This window comes from Phyllostomus discolor, chromosome 4 (assembly GCF_004126475.2).
Source record: "Phyllostomus discolor isolate MPI-MPIP mPhyDis1 chromosome 4, mPhyDis1.pri.v3, whole genome shotgun sequence".
Taxonomy (NCBI): Eukaryota; Metazoa; Chordata; class Mammalia; order Chiroptera; family Phyllostomidae; genus Phyllostomus; species Phyllostomus discolor.
In genome coordinates, this window is record NC_040906.2 from 136,374,261 (window position 1) to 136,393,125 (window position 18,865).

The 18,865-nt window shown below is 32.0% G+C and overlaps 1 protein-coding gene across 6 annotated transcripts in view; it reads left to right on the forward strand.

The window, feature by feature from the left end:
- The window catches only part of FAM135A (family with sequence similarity 135 member A), a 95,378-nt gene that overhangs the window by 41,429 nt on the left and 35,084 nt on the right, over positions 1–18,865 (forward strand). For 3 of the 6 annotated variants that reach the window (XM_028510841.2, XM_036024320.1, XM_036024319.1), the window contains 7 exons: positions 20–90; positions 1,528–1,701; positions 6,873–6,999; positions 7,672–7,825; positions 10,809–10,886; positions 14,263–14,312; positions 16,786–16,941. In XM_028510841.2, coding sequence (XP_028366642.1) covers positions 20–90; positions 1,528–1,701; positions 6,873–6,999; positions 7,672–7,825; positions 10,809–10,886; positions 14,263–14,312; positions 16,786–16,941 — 810 coding nt within the window. The remainder of the gene's footprint in view (positions 1–19; positions 91–1,527; positions 1,702–6,872; positions 7,000–7,671; positions 7,826–10,808; positions 10,887–14,262; positions 14,313–16,785; positions 16,942–18,865) is intronic. The other 3 variants (XM_036024317.1, XM_028510844.2, XM_036024318.1) reach the window with 2 other exon arrangements.

An 18,865-nucleotide genomic window follows, 5' to 3' on the forward strand; every position in this document is an offset into this window, starting at 1 on the left:
TCTCATAATTTCTCTTTAGATCGAAGAAACGCTTGAGGAAATGGGTTTTCTATTATCCTTGGACCTATACTTTACAGATGGAGATTATTCGTAAGTAGGCTAATTAAGTAAATAATGTAGTTATTCATGACTGTTATCTGTTGATATTACATTCCTCATTTACTTCTTAGAATTCAGCCTTTCCCCACCCCCTTGTGTTTTTGTTGTTGTTTGAGTTGCTGAGGTGAACAACTACCTCTGTTTTCTGAGGGAGTCTCATGGAAATGGTTAGACCTACTCTTTTGTGCCTATGCTGATTCCACAAACTCCAGGCACTGAAATCAGACAAGTTGAAGAAATATAAAACAATTTCCTGAGCTGTAGAAATTGTTCTGTTGATATAATAGCACTGCCATGAGGCATTTTACATAACTGAGCTCTCTTCCACTTTATCACTGGCTAATATTTCTACTGGCATGAGTGATGCCTTCACTAGATGGTACTTTTTTTATTGATATTCAGAGGATTATCAGGACTGATGACTCTTACACGTAGCAGTTGTTTCCAGTTCCTCTTGAGGAAATTTTAGAACTGACTGCCTGAACTTGCCCACACATCTAGACTTATAGTCATAGATTTTAGGGAGAAACTATGTTCGTATAAGAATCAGAAATCCATTTAACAATTTTTGAAGGTGTTTTATTTATTTCAAATGTACTTGTAGAAATAATTCTTGAAAATTGTATCTAAATTAAGGCTGCATGTGGGATAACTGATTAAGCGGTCACATTACTGAAAGGTCTTCTTGAGATGTCCATTTTGCTGTCATAAAGGAATAAGAATTTTTTTTTTACATAGTGGCTGCTGCTCCTCTATAATACTTACTTATTACAAGTAATTCCTTACAGTATTCTTTTTTAAACCAAGTCAAAACTCTTTAAGGTGAAGTAAGCTGAAGTGAATAAGTAGTTTATTAGCTGTAGATAGTTATAATGTGCATATGTGTGGGTTAAAGTATATATGTGTGTGTATATGTTTTGGATATAATTTTCATGGAGTTGTTTCATTTATTTTGTATGTATACATCTAAGGACAGACTAAATATCTATAACAAAATATCTACCAGTGCTTAGCTTGTTTTTTTGAAGCATTTAATAACAAAATTTTCTATAGTAAAAATAACTTTAAATATCTTTTAGGATTTAGTTTAATCAGATTTTACCTATTTATACTACAATATTATAATAAACAATATTTCTATGGAAAAAATTTAGTATAAGATGAGATTAATTTCTAAAGGATTACAGAGAACTAATTTTAGTGGGATGTTAGTGAAAAAACAATCCATATCATAGAGAAATCTATAGGTAGGATCTTGTTGGATTTTATATTGTTTAATGCAAATGTGATGCTTTAAAAATTATTCTCATTATCAGTTTTTAAAAAGTAATCATATAACTAAATGTTTGAGTAGATTAAATTGCTTTACAAGATATTGGTCCTTATGAAATAGTCTGTACTGATATGTAAATATGTTGCTTTTTATAGGACAGATGATCTGAATGCCTTGCAACTTATAAGTAGCCGAACACTGAAGCTGCATTTTAACCTCCATAAAGGCCTTCATCATCATGTTAATGTTATGTTTGATTATTTCCACCTTTCTGTTGTGTCTGTTACAGTCCATGCATCCTTGGTTGCACTACACCAGCCATTAATAAGGTAAATGTAACCTATACCCTGGTCCTTATTAATGTAATATCTTTTATTTTTACAGTAAAAATGTATACTTTGATAAAGATAACAAATAGTAAGGAATTTCTGCATTCATAGTTATTTAATACTTTCATTTTATACTAAAAATTAATAAAATTTGAGAGCATGGGAACATTAAATTGATAACTTTTTAACTACAGAAATATGGAGCAATCATTGTCAGATAAACTGACCAAAAAAAAATGCAGCTGGAAATAATCATAAAATATTGTTTAATTTAGTCTGTGTTTTTATGCAGTGCTGTGCTATAATTATTCATCCTATGGAAAAATATATTCATTTTTTCTTAGTTTTTTTTTTGTTTGTATCTGGATTGACTAATTTTATCTTCTTAAGTCTGTACTGTGCAGCAATTCTTGTTTTCTAAGTCATTAACCAATTTTATATATCTTGACTAAATCTTTTAAAACTAGTTTATGTATATCATTTTAGCTTAAAAGTACATAAAATTTGGGATCATAATAAATGCATTGGAGCAACTTCAGGCCATAAGCTTTGCCTTCTTGCACAACTGAAAGAACAGCGATCAATTTAAAAACGAAAAACAACCAGAGCTGCCAGAAAATTGAGTTGTATGGAAGTCCAACAACCTAGGAGTTAAAGAAACATTCATCCACACTGGTAGGAGGGGCGGAGAGGACACACAGGAAGGCCGGTGGACTGGGCAGCCCCATATTAATGTGCTGATAAGCTATGAGGAACAAGTGGGGAGCAAGACAGACCGCGCAACCCAGGATTCCAGCCCAAAAAAATAGCGCCTCAAAATCTCTAGCTGTAAAATCTTGTAAGGGCTGCAGCAGTGGAAGAAACTGCTAGTTTCTCAGGAGAGTCCATTGGAGGGGCCCATGGGGTTCAAGAATGTACACAAGCCCACCCACCCAGGAATCAGCTCCTTGAAGGGAGCAATTCACTTGTGGGAAGCGGAAGAAGTGACTGAAAGTGGTGCAAGAGCCAAGCAAATGACATTGTTTTTTTCTCTGACCCCTCCGTATATATAACCTCTGCCTATAAAAACCTGTGGCAGTTGCAGCAGTGAAAGAAACTACCAGTCTCAGGAGAGTCCATTTGAAGGACCCAGTGGGTGCTAGAACATATACAAACCCACCCACTTGGGGAATCAGCATCAGCGCAACACCTGGAAGGGTGTCAATCAATTGCATGAGGTGGGAAAGTGATGGTAAAGCTGGACGAGACTGGAGCAAGCAGCACTGTTTCCTCTCTGACCCCTCCCACACATACAGTACCACAGCACAGTGAAGTGGGTTGCCCTGTCCTGGCCAATACCTAAGGCTCTGCCCCTTACAACATAACAGGTGCACCAAAATAAAGAAAAAATGGCCCAAATGAAAGAACATTTCAGAACTCCAGAAAAAAGACAACTAAGCAATGAAGAGATAGCCAACCTATCAGGTGCACAATTCAAAACACTGGTAATCACAGAACACTGATGCTCACAGAATTGGTTGAGTATGGACACAAAATAAACAAGTGAAAGCTATACAAAGTGAAATAAAGAAAAATATACAGGAAACCAACAGTAAAGGGAAGGAAACCAGGACTTACATCAATGATTTGGAACAGAAGAAAAAATTAAACATTCAACCTTAACAGCAAGAAGAAACAAGAATTCAAGAAATGAGGAGAGGCTTAGAAACTTCTGGGACAATTTTAAGTACTTCAACATCGGAATCATAGGGGTGCCAGAAGGAGAAGAGGAAGAGCAAGAAATTTAAAACTTATTTGAAAACATAATGAAAGAAAACTTTCCCAATCTGGTAAAAGGAAATGGATATACAAGTCCAGGAAGCTCAGAGAATCCCATATAAGAGGAACACACCAAGACATATCAAAATAAATTGCCAAAGGTTAAAGATAAAGAAAGAATCTTAAAAACAGCAAGAGAAAAGAAGAGAGATAGCTACAAAGGAGTTCTCATAAGACTACCAGCTCATTTCTCAAAAGAAACCTTGCAGGCAAGAATGAGCTGAAAAGAAGTATTTAAAGTGATGAAAAGCAAGGACCTACATCCAAGATTACTCTCTCCAGCAAAGCTTTCATTTAGAATGGAAGGACAGACAAAGTGCTTCCCAGATATAGTGAAGTTCAAGGAGTTCATCATCAGCAAGCCCTTATATGAAATGTTAAAGGGACTTATCTAAGAAAAAGAAAAGGATCAAAACCTAACAGTAAATTGACAAGAAACTCACAGCTATCAACAACTGAACCTAAAACAAAAGCAAAAGCAAACTAAGCAAACAACTAGAACAGGAACAGAATCATAGAAATGGAGGTTATACATGGGTTATCCGCAGGGAGGGCATAGGGGGAGAATGGGGGAAAAGGTACAGGAATAAGAAGCCTAATTGGTGGGTACAAAATAGACAGTGGGAGGTTAAGAATAGTATAGGAAGTGGAGAAGCCAAAGAACTTATATGTAAAACCCATGGATATGAACTAAGGGTGGGGGAGGAATGCTGGAGGGGATGGGGGTACCAGGAGAAGGGGGATAAAGGGGAGAAAAAAAATAGGAAAACTGTAATAGCATAATCCATGAAATGTACTTTAAAAAGATACATTTGAATAATTACTTTTTCTTCCCTCTTCCCTGGGGAGATGGAATTTTCTTCATTAAGGTAAAAATACAATTCAAGCTCTAGTTTTTACAATACAACAGCATCCTTATGGTATGGACAATATGCGGACACTTTTCAAATTAGTAACCTACATGAAAAAGACACCAAATTGATTTGATTTTTGAACTACTTTATAATTTCTAATACAAATCTGATTCCAACAACTGATATTAGGGATGATGCTTAAATGTTATGTTAAACTAATTTATCAGAAAACTAAGTAATAATATAGAATTATCCTCAGAAATTTATAGAAGACCAACACAATTTAACATATGGTCCACAAGTAAGTGCCTCCTGTGGCATAATTTTACATGGCTTTAAAAACTGAAAACCTCTTCCATTGGGTTTTCACATGGTCTCTTTCAGAGCACGGAGCCAGGAAGAAATCTGACGACTTTCTTTGCCTTATTCTCTAGTAAGATCTAGTTGTTTTGACATCTTTGTCTCACCTGTTAGGACTTTGACAGCTTGTTCTCAGTTACTGTAACTTCTATAAATAGAAGAATGTCACTATTATATATTATTTTATGATAAATGTCTTTAAAAATTTTTACATGTTTATTGAATAAATTAAAACATAAAAACAATAACTGAATGTAACTTTTCTGACAAGAAAATGGTTTTTTAAAATATAACTTTCAAATAAGTACTATGTAATATTTTATATGAATTACATGTTTTAATGATATGTTTGTTTATAAAACACATTCCTGTAGTTTTCTGAATCTTTTATTTTGTAATTTCAATAAGAATCAACCATTCCTTTTTCTTTACAGCACTTAGTTTCACTTCTGAAAAATATGCAGTTCTTACAGGTTAGCTCAGATTATTGGCGTTGCTTCCTCAGGCTCTGAATAAATAGAATAGTAATAGTCATATCACTAATCCTAGTGAGTTAAGTATGTGCTTCCTCTTGTAATGCCGCAGTTTTGCCACAGACTGGTAGGAGAAAAAGGGACAGTTCATCTAGAGACTGTTTGCTGGAAGAAGACCTTTTTGGCTCAAAATCAGAAGCCAAGAGGATTAAGTGTGACTTTGGTTGGTGACTGGAAAAGAAAATACAGTGCCTGCAACATCTGAGGTTCTGTTCTTTGCTTAGCTGCCATGGACTGTGATATACCTTCTCTTGCTGCTAGAATTTTGCCCTGACAGAAGCAACATCTTTTCCTGCCTTTCTTGGCCTGTGAATGAGAGAGGTTGGAGAAGGGAAACAAGGAAAAAGTTAAGGGACAGCTTTTTCTAGTGCCAAGCTGGTAGAGGGGTCACGTTAAAGGTAACATTCCTCGTTATTTATGCATCAACCAGTTTTTCCTGAAGTTTTATTAATAGGTAGATTTTTTTTCATGACTCTCAATACTCCCACCCACTGAAAAGTTTTATTTTAATCATTTAAACACTTGTATAGTATTCAATTTTAAGACCTCCATAATAGGTAGATATTTTAATCCTTTAAACAAAATGAGATTTTTTAAATTTACAATATTATCTTTTTCTTTTAAAACAATTTCTGTGATCAACCCAACTACAGACATTTAAATTAATTATGTAAAAAAATGGGGTTAGAATTTCTTTGTTAGCTTGTTTTTCACATAAGCTGTTATATTTGAATTCTTTTAAGTACAGCTTTATAACAATTCTGAAGCAAGTGGAATTTACCATTGACTTACAGCTCCCTCCTTTGCTGGGGATTTTGATTTTGCAGATGAAGGCTGCTCTCTGCTTATGGCAAAATTGATTTCCTTTCCTGTCTTTTCCCATTTGCCAACTGCCAAACAGTCCAAGTGCTTTTTGGCCTACTTATAATTAGCTAGTACTTCATCTCAGATGCTGTGTATGGTTTTTAAACTTTCAAACAGAATAGGCTTCTTATTCTATAGAATTTATGATTTATTAAATGTAGTGTTAATACAACAAAATATATATGCGATTGAGATGGTGCCTTGAAATACTTATAAAGAATATTTTAGTAGTAGTAGAGGCCATAGCCTTTTAGTGCAAAGGATGATAATATCTTTTTTTGAGAAATAGAGGCAGCAAATAGATTTAGTAATTTTTCTTCTACATTTAATATGGGAGCTCTTTACTTTTGTTACATAGAATCCTTGTTTGATTGTGTTACCTTTTTAAAGTGGGTAGCTAGTCCTACAGATCAGTATTTCCAAATTAAAACTTGACCCTCATTTGTCGTTTAGCTGCTCTGTAATGCCACCCAGTTTTATCTTTATGATCCTTTGAAGCTCCCTGAAACCCAATCATAAAGTATCCTCAAGCATCTAGTCTTAGTTGTTTTTTTAATGCATACTTACTGTGTCATTTCATAATAACTAACTCAAATACTTATTAAAGGAAAAATTACTTTGGAATACTTTAGAAATAATAACTGTGTAAAACCCTTACTCTATGCTCTATTTCATCTTTTGTAAACGTTTAACATTTGAGTAGACAATCTTGACTATAATAATATAATATTTATTTCTCCAGCTTTCCTCGCCCTGTGAAGACTACTTGGTTAAACAGAAATGCACCAGCACAAAACAGAGATTCTGTGATTCCTGCCCTTGAAAGTGTGGTCTTTGGTATTAACTACACAAAACAGTTATCACCAGACGTAAGAACTAATATGTTTATAAATCCTTTCTCCTTTCTTATTTCAAATGAAATATTTATTTAATGTTTTATCTGTGAATGTGACATTTCTTTTATTAATGTTTTGAGCTCAACAACTTACAGATCTAATTAAATAAGATCTTAACAAATTGGTTGGTTCCAGTTCATTTTGAAAACTTAACCAGATACTTCAAGATTTTACCATATTTAATGATTAGAGATTTTTGAAAGTCAGTGCCTTTTTAAATTTGCTACTGGCACCTATTGCTCTCTGAACAGAAATATTAGAATCATTCCAAAGGTGCCTATAAAAAGCAATTGCCAGAGCTGAGACCCAACTTGGAGTAGTATAAGTATAGCCATTACTCCTCTAAAAGGAGAAGAGACTCATGCTATAAAAGCACAGAGTCTGTCCCTTAGTGAAATGTAATTTGAACATCAAAATTTTAAAAATCCCCTGTAACTGAAATTACTGGAGTTGCATTTCTTTGTTTAAATTACTTGCATTAACAGGAGCAATTCCCTAAAATACTGCTTAATTTCTTACATGTTTTAGAATAAATGTAATTAGTAAATGATTAAGGTTTTTATTTTATATCTCTAAGTTTCAAGTGTAATATTTTTAGATTTTTGTTACTAACACTCTGTATCCCAAATCTATTTCTTTGTTTAGGGTTGTAGCTTCATTATTGCAGACTCCTTCCTACATCATGCTTATCGTTTTCATTATACACTTTGTGCCACTTTGCTGCTAGCCTTCAAGGGATTGCACAGCTACTTCATCACGGTAACAGAAGAGATTCCCTCTTGTCAGAAACTAGAAATGGGTATGTTAAAAGTAGCCAGACTTATCCTATTCAAGTAATTCTCTTCATTCTCATATTGCTACTCGCTTTGACATAATTATTCTGCACTATGACTGTAATATTTATGTGTTTCACTTTTACTTCTTTCTCAGTTCCATCTTTTTTAACCTTTGGTAATTTCTGCAATTAAAAATTTTTTGTGATATTGAGAAATATTGAGAACTAACTTCTTGGTGCTAAGTTTGGAATGAGTCTTTTGATAGATTTTTTTTTTATAAAAGCGTATGTCCATGTACTACTATTCTTCAAACATAAACACAAAGCCTACTAGAAAGCAAATTATCTGTAGAATCATGGGAAGATAAATTAAATCCATGCTTCAAAATATTTAACTAAGAAGAGTGTAGCTACTTGAGATTTTTATATATATTTGGTTTTAAGTGATTTCAGATAGGAAACTGCTACCTAAAACCTAAACTTTTTTAAATGTTCTTTTTTTTTGTTTTGAATGAAAGAATTGTAGAGTAGACTAGCTTAGGCTATCACCCTCAATTAATGGAAAAATTATGGCCCATATATTTTTGAATTTGGTTCTTTGAATGCAAACATATTTTCTTAGGAGACTTATATAGTAAATTTTGGTTAATTCAGATTTTATGAACAGACCACTAAGTTAGTAAACCATAATATTAATGAAAGACAGTACCATGTGCCTGAAAAAGTAGTATTATGAAAAGTAGTGGTGTGAAACTTGGAAGCCGTCTGTACTGATATTTCTATAAGAAAATTTGTTAATAGTTTTGATGTAAAATGCTTTAGTAGAATTTATGGAGGCTTTAGCTTGTAGTGCTGAAGAGTGCAAATTTGGAGCCATTTCTGTCATTTACTAGCTTTGAGACTATATATGCAAAGTGGATTCCATTAAGAAGATAGGGAAATTAAAGAGAACCTGATGTGGCGCATGAGTCTGGCAGGAAAGGTGAGGACATCCAAAAGAGGGTGTAAAGCAGCTCTAAGAGTAAGACTTCTTAATGGTGTAATTTGTAATCATTAGGCTGCTCAGTCAGGGGTGTCCAACCTTTTGGTATCTCTGGGCCACACTGGAAGAAGAAGAGTTGTCTTGGGACACATATTAAATACACTGCAACATGTAATCAAAAAATTTTTATGTTTTAAGTAAATTTATGATTTTTTGTTGGGCCACATTCATAGCCATCCTGGGCCACAGGTTGGACACCCATAAATGTATCAGGTACTGAGCCAGGTCCTGTGGAAAGAACAGAGTCTCTGTCTTTGTCTCCTTCCCTTAGTAAGTAATGAGCTCAGCATGGCAATGAATAAGAGAAACTCACCTGCAAGATGGGGTTTCTTGTGATTTTAATGTAGAGAGTTATATGAGAGATGGGCAGGCCTCTGTAACCTGGATAAGGAAGATATCTATCAGCATTTAATGTTCAAGTAGATATATATTGCAAGTGAAAAAATACATGAACCACATTTTAGCTTAGAAAATATTTCTCTTTAAAAGGAAGTAATATTTAAAGAAAACAAAAATCTTTTTTCAGAGGCAGAGATTTATTTCAAATGGACAGAATTAGCACGTTATTGCTAATTTATTAATCTAACTTCAGTGTGACCATCTATTTATAAGGTTTTTAATTTTCCCTCAGGTAAAGATTGCTTATTTTTGTTATATATTACTTTGGGTTGCTGTACATAATGTAGAGAATTTCATAATATTTTAAAAGAACCCTTATATTTAATCCCAAGAGTTTGTTTACTAAATGAGTATCAACTTTATTCCAAATTATTTACTTAATATATTTTATCAAAAAGTAAAATTATACCAAACCTAAACTTTAATAAGTAAATAATAGCAATTGAATGAAATTAGTAGTACCCTATTGATAGTATTTACTCAAAATACATTTGTTGAATGAATGAATGAATGAGTGAAAGAATAAAACAGCATAATACAGTTTTTATTGTTGCCTGAATAGTACTTAGGCATCATTACATAGCTTATAGCAGTTTTCTAGGGATTTTTAAAATCAGGATTCATCTTCAATAAGTATTTATTGTAATACTTAGTGGTGTTCTTAAACTTTTCACTACTATTTATATTTTCTGTTTATTGTGATTCAGTTTATTCTTGAATGCATCTTCTAGGAAAACATCTAAAAATAATGTTAACTATTCAAAATAAAACTACTACATATTGTTAGCTATTAATATTAATATTATTTTAATTCTAGCGAAATTAAATTATAGGTACTAGATAATACTTCCATAAAACACTGTTGACTGAACATTATATTCACCAGTTTTAATAAGTGGACATAAAGTAATTCTTGATTAGAAGATGTATTTTATTTCCTTCTACTTTTAGCATTTCTTGAGTTTTCAAATGAGTATTTATTTAATAGTCCTAAACTCCACCATGCTTTGAAAAATGTATCTAAAATCTACTCCGCCTTTTAAAATATGCCTTAAATTCCTTTCTGCTTTTGCCTTTTTATTTTTCTTCTAGATGAATGATGTACATTTTTTATGGCATATCATAAAATAATGGTTTGTTACAAGAAACTCTTACTGAAAATGGGAGTCACGAGTTCTGGAATCTGAGCTTTGACAAGTGTTGTAACATTTCTGGGCCCCAGTATCTACACTTGTAAAAGCAAAGGTTTGACTTAGCTGATCTCTGAGATCCCTGCCAACTCTAAAATTCTGAGTCTAAGAAATTAAAACAAAAATATAGATTATGAAATTTTGAGTGGTCCATACATTTAAAAAGAAAAGAGAACAAAGTAATATAGACTTGAATGTACATCATTTGTAATTCTAATAAGTTAATTAACTAACTCAAAGATTCTGCTTTAGTGTTCTAATCTAACTACACTATCAAATCAATGCTAAGTCTATTAATAACAACTTGGAAAATTCTAGTAAATTTTGTTGTAAAAGGAGTATAGTAACTAGTGCTATGTGCAATCCTTATAACTAGCCAAGGCCAACATGCAGGTCCTTTATGAGCGTCTTCTAAGAAGAAAACAGCCACGAACCCAGAAAGACACCTGTCTAGGTATGTTTACAAACAAATAGGTTAAGTAAATAATCCCTTTTAATTAGTATGGAATTTTGCTTTAAATGTCAAATTTTATAAATATGTATTTATATAATATGTTTCTTACTACCATTATTTAAGAACTCTGAGAATTTGGTATGTAAATAAGTTTTAGCTAATTTCTTAATTTGTACACAATAATATTGAAGTTTTTATTTAAAATTAGAAATAGTAAATGCAAAGATTTCCTTTAGCTCTTTCTATATTCTTTTTGAGTTCCCAGAACAGCACTTTTTGGAAACCATGTTTATCGTGAGAGTTAGATGGTTTAATGATACTGCCTTAAAATTGTTCAAAGTCAGTTTATCTTTGGGTAGGGCTTAATGATAATGAAATGTGGTTTAAAAACTGAAGTTAATATTATATGTTACAGAAATAAAGAAGAGATCTTCAGTATGTGGTTTTGGTTTTTGTGTCATTTTGCATTTATTTTTTATTCTAAATTTAAAAAGGAAAGTAGTATCAAATCACCTCTATCCAAATATTTTGCATATCATAAAGGAAATGTTTTAATCACATAACTTTATTGATGTATTTCACTGTACATTTTAGACTTTTGTTCTTGAATAGCAATAGAACTTAATTTACCATCTTTTCATAAGTATATTTAAAGTTTTTAGTCTGCATCGAATAGACCATCACAATTACATTTTTAAAAAGTTATGAAAGGCTATAGAAATTAAAATAAAATCATAGTGTATCTTAGTTTTTAAGAGTGTGAACAAAAGGAAATTAAGGAGCCAAAATCTTTTTTTAACATTTCTCAGATGGAAACTAGCTCAGAATATTTAAGTTGAGTCAGTTTTCACTAAAACTTAAGAGAGAAACTGATTTTCTTATCAGGAAGAAACAACAAAAGTTGAAGATTTATTATAATCTTTATTTTGGAATATAATTATGTACTTTCCTATAAAGCAAATGTAAAATTAAAGAATTTGATTGTGGTCATTTGTGACATCTGTTCTTTTTAGCAATAAAAATATACTTCTCCCCCAGTAAATTTATAAAAATCTAAAAAAGAATAAGTGGTTGAACTGAAAAATACATATACTTCTCATTTAAACTATTGTACTGTTAGCCCATCAATTTACATGTGAGTACTCTAAATAATTTTATAGAATGCTGCTTTATGTAATAAGGCCTATATAAAGAAAGGCCCAGTTTTAGTTGGGTAGGAAAAGACTTGATTGAAAACTAAAGTGTAATGAATTAAATTATACTTTTATTAATACTTTTATTAAGGGATACTTCTGTTAAGATATCTTTCATTTTTAATAACTAGCATTATATTGGCATTTTCTGAGATATGTTATAAATATTGGTTGAATGAGTGAGTGGATAAATGGATGGGTTTAGAAAATAAGATACATTTTACTCTTTGACATAGCAACTCCACTTTTGTTAACCTATTATCATTGAAATAAGAATGCTAGTATATAAAGATAGATAATATGTTTAAGTATGTTTACTACAATATTGTTCTTAGTATCAAAACACTGAAAACAAAGATAAATGTCCATAATTTGGCAAAGAATGGAATATAGAAGAAATTATGAGGCACTCACACCAAAGAATATTATGCAGGCCATTTTAAAAAAAGCTTTAGGGCTGTATACCAGATTTCCATAGAGTGCTGCTGAGAGAAAAAGGTAAATTGCAGAAAGTGTATAAAATACAATCTCATTTTTGTAAAGCAGTGACTGAAGAACTCATGTATACATATGTATATTTGAAAAATGTGGAAGTATATGTTCTAGACTATAATCTTGGATTAGCAGGAGGAGCTAAAGTTAATTTTATGTAAGAATGATCACATTTATACATTTCTATAAAGTTATAAAATTGTATAGGTATATGTTATATTAAGAAGAAAAATTAATTAAAATAGAATTTTAAACTCAAGTAACTGTACTAAATGATTTTTGAAATCATTTGAGCTCAAAGAGTTTAAGGTTAAGTTTTGCTTTTAAACATTCTTTAAGATGTCATTTATGTTGAAGTAACTCTTACTACCCATAATGCAAGTGTACCAATTTATGCCTATATTAATAGATCTTATATGTAAAAAGTAGAAAAATGTATGAAAACTCACTCACTGATTTATCTCACAATGAAATTATATATGAAATCTTAGATTTCTATAGTTGTCAGTGGGTTGATCAAATTTGTAATCTATTTCTTGGTACATTTTAGTAACTATAATTTTATTTATATAGTTTGTGAATTACAAAATACATGTTTTCTACTGGTTTTAGTTACCAATAGACTATCTGTTGTTCACATTATAGTTTGGTTGCATTTACTACATAATTGTAACTGCTTATTTTACCAAATGTAAATGTTTATCATCCTTTTTATCAAGTAGTAACATTCATTCTGCCTTGAGATAGTGAGCTGATGAACAAACTCAGGGATGTCACAGAAAGTATTCTTGTCTTTGTGTTAGAATGATCAATTAAACTCTCTTTGAGCAATGCGACAATGGAATTTTGTGTGATCACAAGTATGCTGTTATAGTTCTTTTAGGAGAACTCATTTTGTTTTGATTTATGATTAAAAATTAAGTAGTATATCTAAATAAGGTATTTCAGACCATAGGGAAATTTTTTCCTGAAAAAAAAAATCCCAAAAAACAACTAGTAATTCTTTTTATTATGTTAGTTTCTATATCCTATTGTAAATATTACCACTTTAATTGTAAGTTAATCTGTACATTCTCTGCATAGATGGTTGTAGCATATATTAAATAAATCAGAATTGAATGGGAAAAAAATTGCCTCACTTTTAGACTTAAAGAAAACTGAATATTAAACTGAATTAGAAACTTTTTAATGAAAAGGATTTTGTCATTTATTTGTATTAAATAGCCTATACTCCAGGTACATTTTAAATACTTATTTGCTTATAAAAATTCATTTGACTTGGATTTTTTAGGAATACGTTTGTAAAAAGCAAGGCAGATGTACATATAATACAAAATCCTAAGCTTTAGTGGAATTTACAACATGTGAAATGCGATAAAACCTAACTTTATGTTTTGTCTTTCCTGTGATGCAGTTGTACAACTTACTTTAGGTATATAGTCAATATTTCCTTGACTGTGTTAGCCTTCTATGAGAATTGAAACACTAATAGAGCATATAATTTAATAATTAATACATTACCTACATGATTAATGTGCATATGAAAATACATTATTGAAATTTAATTCATTAAATATCTGGATATTTTTTAACTTTCTGGTTTTTAAAAGGCAATTAATTTATACGATTTCAAAAATAATTTCAAATCTAACATTTAAATACTCTCTTTAATTACTCTTTAATCCTTTCAGAGGAAATGGATGTAGAAGCTCGACTTACTGAACTATGTGAAGAAGTTAAGGTACTTGGATTTTTAAAATTCACATTATCAGGTTATTTCAGTGGATTGTGTTTCCTATTCTAAAATTGTGTCTTAATAATTAATTATCCTTCCTAAAATACAAAGATAAACTTTTTGATCATAGTAGAACCACAGCTTAGTTGATCAGAAGACATTTGATTTGAGCATGAAGTTAAATTACCTTTAAACTATATAGTATTACCCTGGCTGGTGTGGCTTATTTGGTTGGGGCATCATCCCATAAACCAAAAGGTTGCATATTCTATTCCTGGTCAGGGCACCTGCCTGGGTTGCAGGTTCGATGCCAGTCAGGGCCCATGCGAGGGGCAACCAGTCAATATTTCTCACATTGCTTTTTCCCCCCTACTCCTTCCCTTCCCATCTCTCTAAAATCAATAAAAGCATGTCCTTTGTTGAGGATTAAAAAAAAAGCTTGTAAGCTTGTTAGCTTAATTTTTAATACATTTAGAAATCATTCCCTGGGAGAAAACACATGTAGATTTACTGTATGTTGATAAATCAGTATTTATCATATGTTCACTCTGTTAGCTTCATTTCCAGAATTATGGAATTAGTTAACATTTTGTTTTTTAGTTTATCCATAAATTCTGAGGGCTTTTTAAAAAATCTGAAGCCTGTAATTCCTTATTCATTTATTTATTCACTTAGTAAATATTTATTGAGTGACTACTGTGTACCAGTAACCAAAGTCGCAAAAGTGAATAAAAGACCATCTCTTCATTTATTACTAATTTTGCTGAAATTTTGTCTAGTGTTTTCTTTGAATTAGGGTAGATGAATGGAAACTTGGTTTGGGTGAGTGAAGAAAAGCTCGTTGAATTGCTGACTTCAAAAAGAAGTAAAAAATAAACAAATTAAGAATGTCATACGTGATAAGCAACATTTAGGGGGGTTGGGAAGTTTGTTTATTTGCTTTAGAAAGGGAGAGTAGAGATACAATTAGTGTAATTTGACACACATTGAACTTGAGCAATGCATTTTCATGTCCAAATATAGTCATCCAGTAGGTAACAGGTCTAGAGGTCAAGAGAGATATGATCCAGAGATATAAATTACCATCTAGACTAATGGTAATTAAAACTATGGAAATGTCTTTCAACTGCCATCTGACTAGACTACCTCTACCTTCATTAGGACAGAAAAAATGAAGTCAGCTTCTATATATATTTAACTGTAAATATCCTAGTATTACTAGTAATTGAAGACAAATTTTGCAGCAAGATATTATCTGCCTGAAAACTGGCCACTGCCTCCGCGAATTAAAGAAAAATCTGTTCTCATAATAAAAATCCTTGTCCAAAAGAGAAGCAGTCATTCTGATTTATAGTCTTTTGTTATTGTTTGTTCAGGAATCCTTATTTTATCATTCAAGAAAACCAACTGCCTTTTAAAAGAGCCTGTATAATCTAGTTGCATAGTATAATCTAGCACTCTTAACTTTTATCATCGTTTTAGGTGACTGTTTAATGTCTAATAGTGAAATAAATTAATACCACTGCTAGAACACTCATAATAGCATATTATAATTGTTTAACCACCTTTCTCTCCTCACTAGATTATAAGCTTTTCATATTAATGTTTAAATCTGTAGAATGTTAAAAACCAGCATTGAAAATGTGCTCAGTAAACAGTGGATGAATGTTAGGAAGAGAAAGAAGTGTTTGAAAACTCTGTAAAAGAATTATCACAAGCCCTGGTTGGTGTGCTCAGTTGGATGGAAGCATCATCCCATAACTGAAAGATTATGGGTTCAATTCCTGATCAGGACACATACCTGGGTTGCTGGTTCAGTCCTTAGTGTGAGCGCATGTGAGAGGCAGCCAACCGATCCTTCTCTCTGACATCAGTGTTTCTCTCTCCCTTCCTCATTTTCTAAAAAGCCAATGAAAAAAATGTCCTCGGGTGAAGATTAAAACAAAAAAATCAGACAAAATAGAACATAGGACTGAAGAGCAGTACTGTAGAAAGTACCTGAGTCCTTTATGGGGAGCTAAAGGTCTTTTAAGTACTTATTTACATTGCCTATTGGAGGGGGAAAAAAAATCTTAAGATTTTAAGATTTTACTGTTTCTCGAAAATTTTATAACTTTCTGCATGATTTGTATGTTGTTTTTAAAATTCCCAGTATTTTCATGTTTGAAGTTGATCATGCTATATAGAACCCTGATTTGTAATTTGGACTTTGTTTGACAGTATTGCAGTTACAGAATCCCTCAGATTTTGAAATAATAGTTAAGTTGTTGAAAATTACTATAGAATATAGAATATTTCTATAGAATATCAAATAGAAAAAAAGCCATTGGTCTTTTGTTCTCTTTCTACACACCCACACACATTTCTTTTTAAAACTAAAAATTTGCCTTGGTGTTGATATTCTCAACAATGTATTATATTGAGATATGTTATAGTAAGTCTCAAAGAGTAGTGAGAGATTTTTATCTTGTCATTTCAGAAAATAGAAAACCCTGATGAACTGGCAGAACTTATAAATATGAATCTTGCACAACTTTGCTCACTTCTAATGGCTTTATGGGGACAATTTCTGGAAGTTATAACACTACATGAAGAACTTAGACTATTATTAGCACAAGAAAACCATACTTTCAGGGTAAGTTAAATGATGTTAAAACATTTTAATTAGTATTATCATTTATCTTCAGAAATTTCTTATGAGTGAAAAGCCTTATATATACCTCATGTTGATAAATCAGAAAAGAGACTATTATTATTGTATTATTATTTGATTCTCTTGAGGAATTGAAACATGAAACACACAACAAGAGACGGGTAAGCAATGGCAGAAACAAACAGAGGTTGTAGTTATAGGGAAAAGCCATGAGACAGTAGAACCTGTGAATAAACCAATTATCTATCATAAAGTAGGGATGAAAGTAAAAAGGGTTAAAAGCAAAGTAGAGAGAGTCAGAGATAGAGAGGAACATGAGAATGGAATAATGGCCAGAAAAGGGAACAATAAATGCTTGCTTCTGAAACAGCAGCTACTAGAGTGATATTAGGATATTAATCTATTTTGTTATTTCCTAAATGGCAATAAACAACACTCCAATATCAGAAGAACTAGATGTTTGGATACAAAATCAGTTCCCCAGATGGTTTTGCTGTATATCTTACAAAGATTCCACACAACCTGAGATAACCTGAGCATACCTTTATCTCTTGCTAACCACAAACCTTTCATATCCAGAATTATGTTTCTTTATTTCTACATAATATGAATTTCCTAGTTATCTTTTTGTATTGGTATCTACCTTACCTTCATTGTGATTAGGACCTAGTCTGTGTGATTTCAGAACTTTAATATTCTTTGAGACTTGGTTTATTTATAGCCAGGATGTATATTCTTCAGGTTGCTAGGTTAAGTTTAAAATCATTTTGTTTATATTTTTCATATTTTAATGGGTTATCAATGATCAAGAAAAAATGTGTTAAAATCTCCCAAAATGATTATGAGTTTGTTCTTATTTGCTATTACCAGATAGTCAGTGGCAGAGATAGGGTTCAGACCCAGGCAGTATGGCTCAATAGTTTGTGTCCTTTATTTCACCTCTCAAAGTAGAGAAGAGAATGATATCAAGGATCAGAGGCAATTTTATAGCATTATATTTTATGGAGCTCGGGTGTTCTGGGTAGAACAGGAACAAGAAGGTATATTCAATTGTCAGAAAGTAGCTGGTAAATACAACTTTGAAAAAAAAGAGAAAGAAAGGAGACCAAGACAAAAATTAGCATTGGAAACTAAAATGCCAAAGATAAACTATGAAATTTTACCTATGGCTTCCCTTTATCACCCCATTCCAGATACTAAAATAGGGCCTGTTTAACTCCTAGAGGAATCAAGGAGAGGTAGTTAAGACTCATTGAGAAAGTGCCCTAATGTTACTTAACCAGGGATAATAAGCTTGCTCTGATCTGCCCTGCTGTGTATCACAAAACCTGTAGAAATGGTAGCATGTTTTGTCCTTTGGCTCCCATTTGTGTAATTCAGCAGGAATTTTGCTCACATGGAATATCTGTATTCCGAGAGTAGATTGCTAAGGCTACACAATCAAAGCAGTCTAAGCTTTGGGTCATTCATTGTTTATACAGGGACACACTTGGCTATAATAAAGTCTACGGGCTGTCTGATAATGTATTTAGAAGCTGCAAGATTGCACTAAGTCACAGAAGTGAACCTATAACGTGGAATCTCTCCTTGTCGAGTTAAAAGCAAATAGTGAAGGAATGAGTTGGTCTAAGAAGAGGAAATGTAAATCTTTTCTTGAAAAGAAAAATTTAATGAACTAACTCAATATTGGTTCAAGTATATTATTTCATAATAAGAATCAGAAATGGACAAATTCCTAGAAATAAAGTACAAACACTGAATCATGAAGAAATGAAAAATTTGAACACTCTCGACTTCCGGCAAGATGGAGGAATAGGTGGGCGCACCGTACCTCCTCGCACAACCAAGAACAGAACCAATAATTTACAACAATGATTTGCAGTCATAATATCAGAACTGTCAGAAG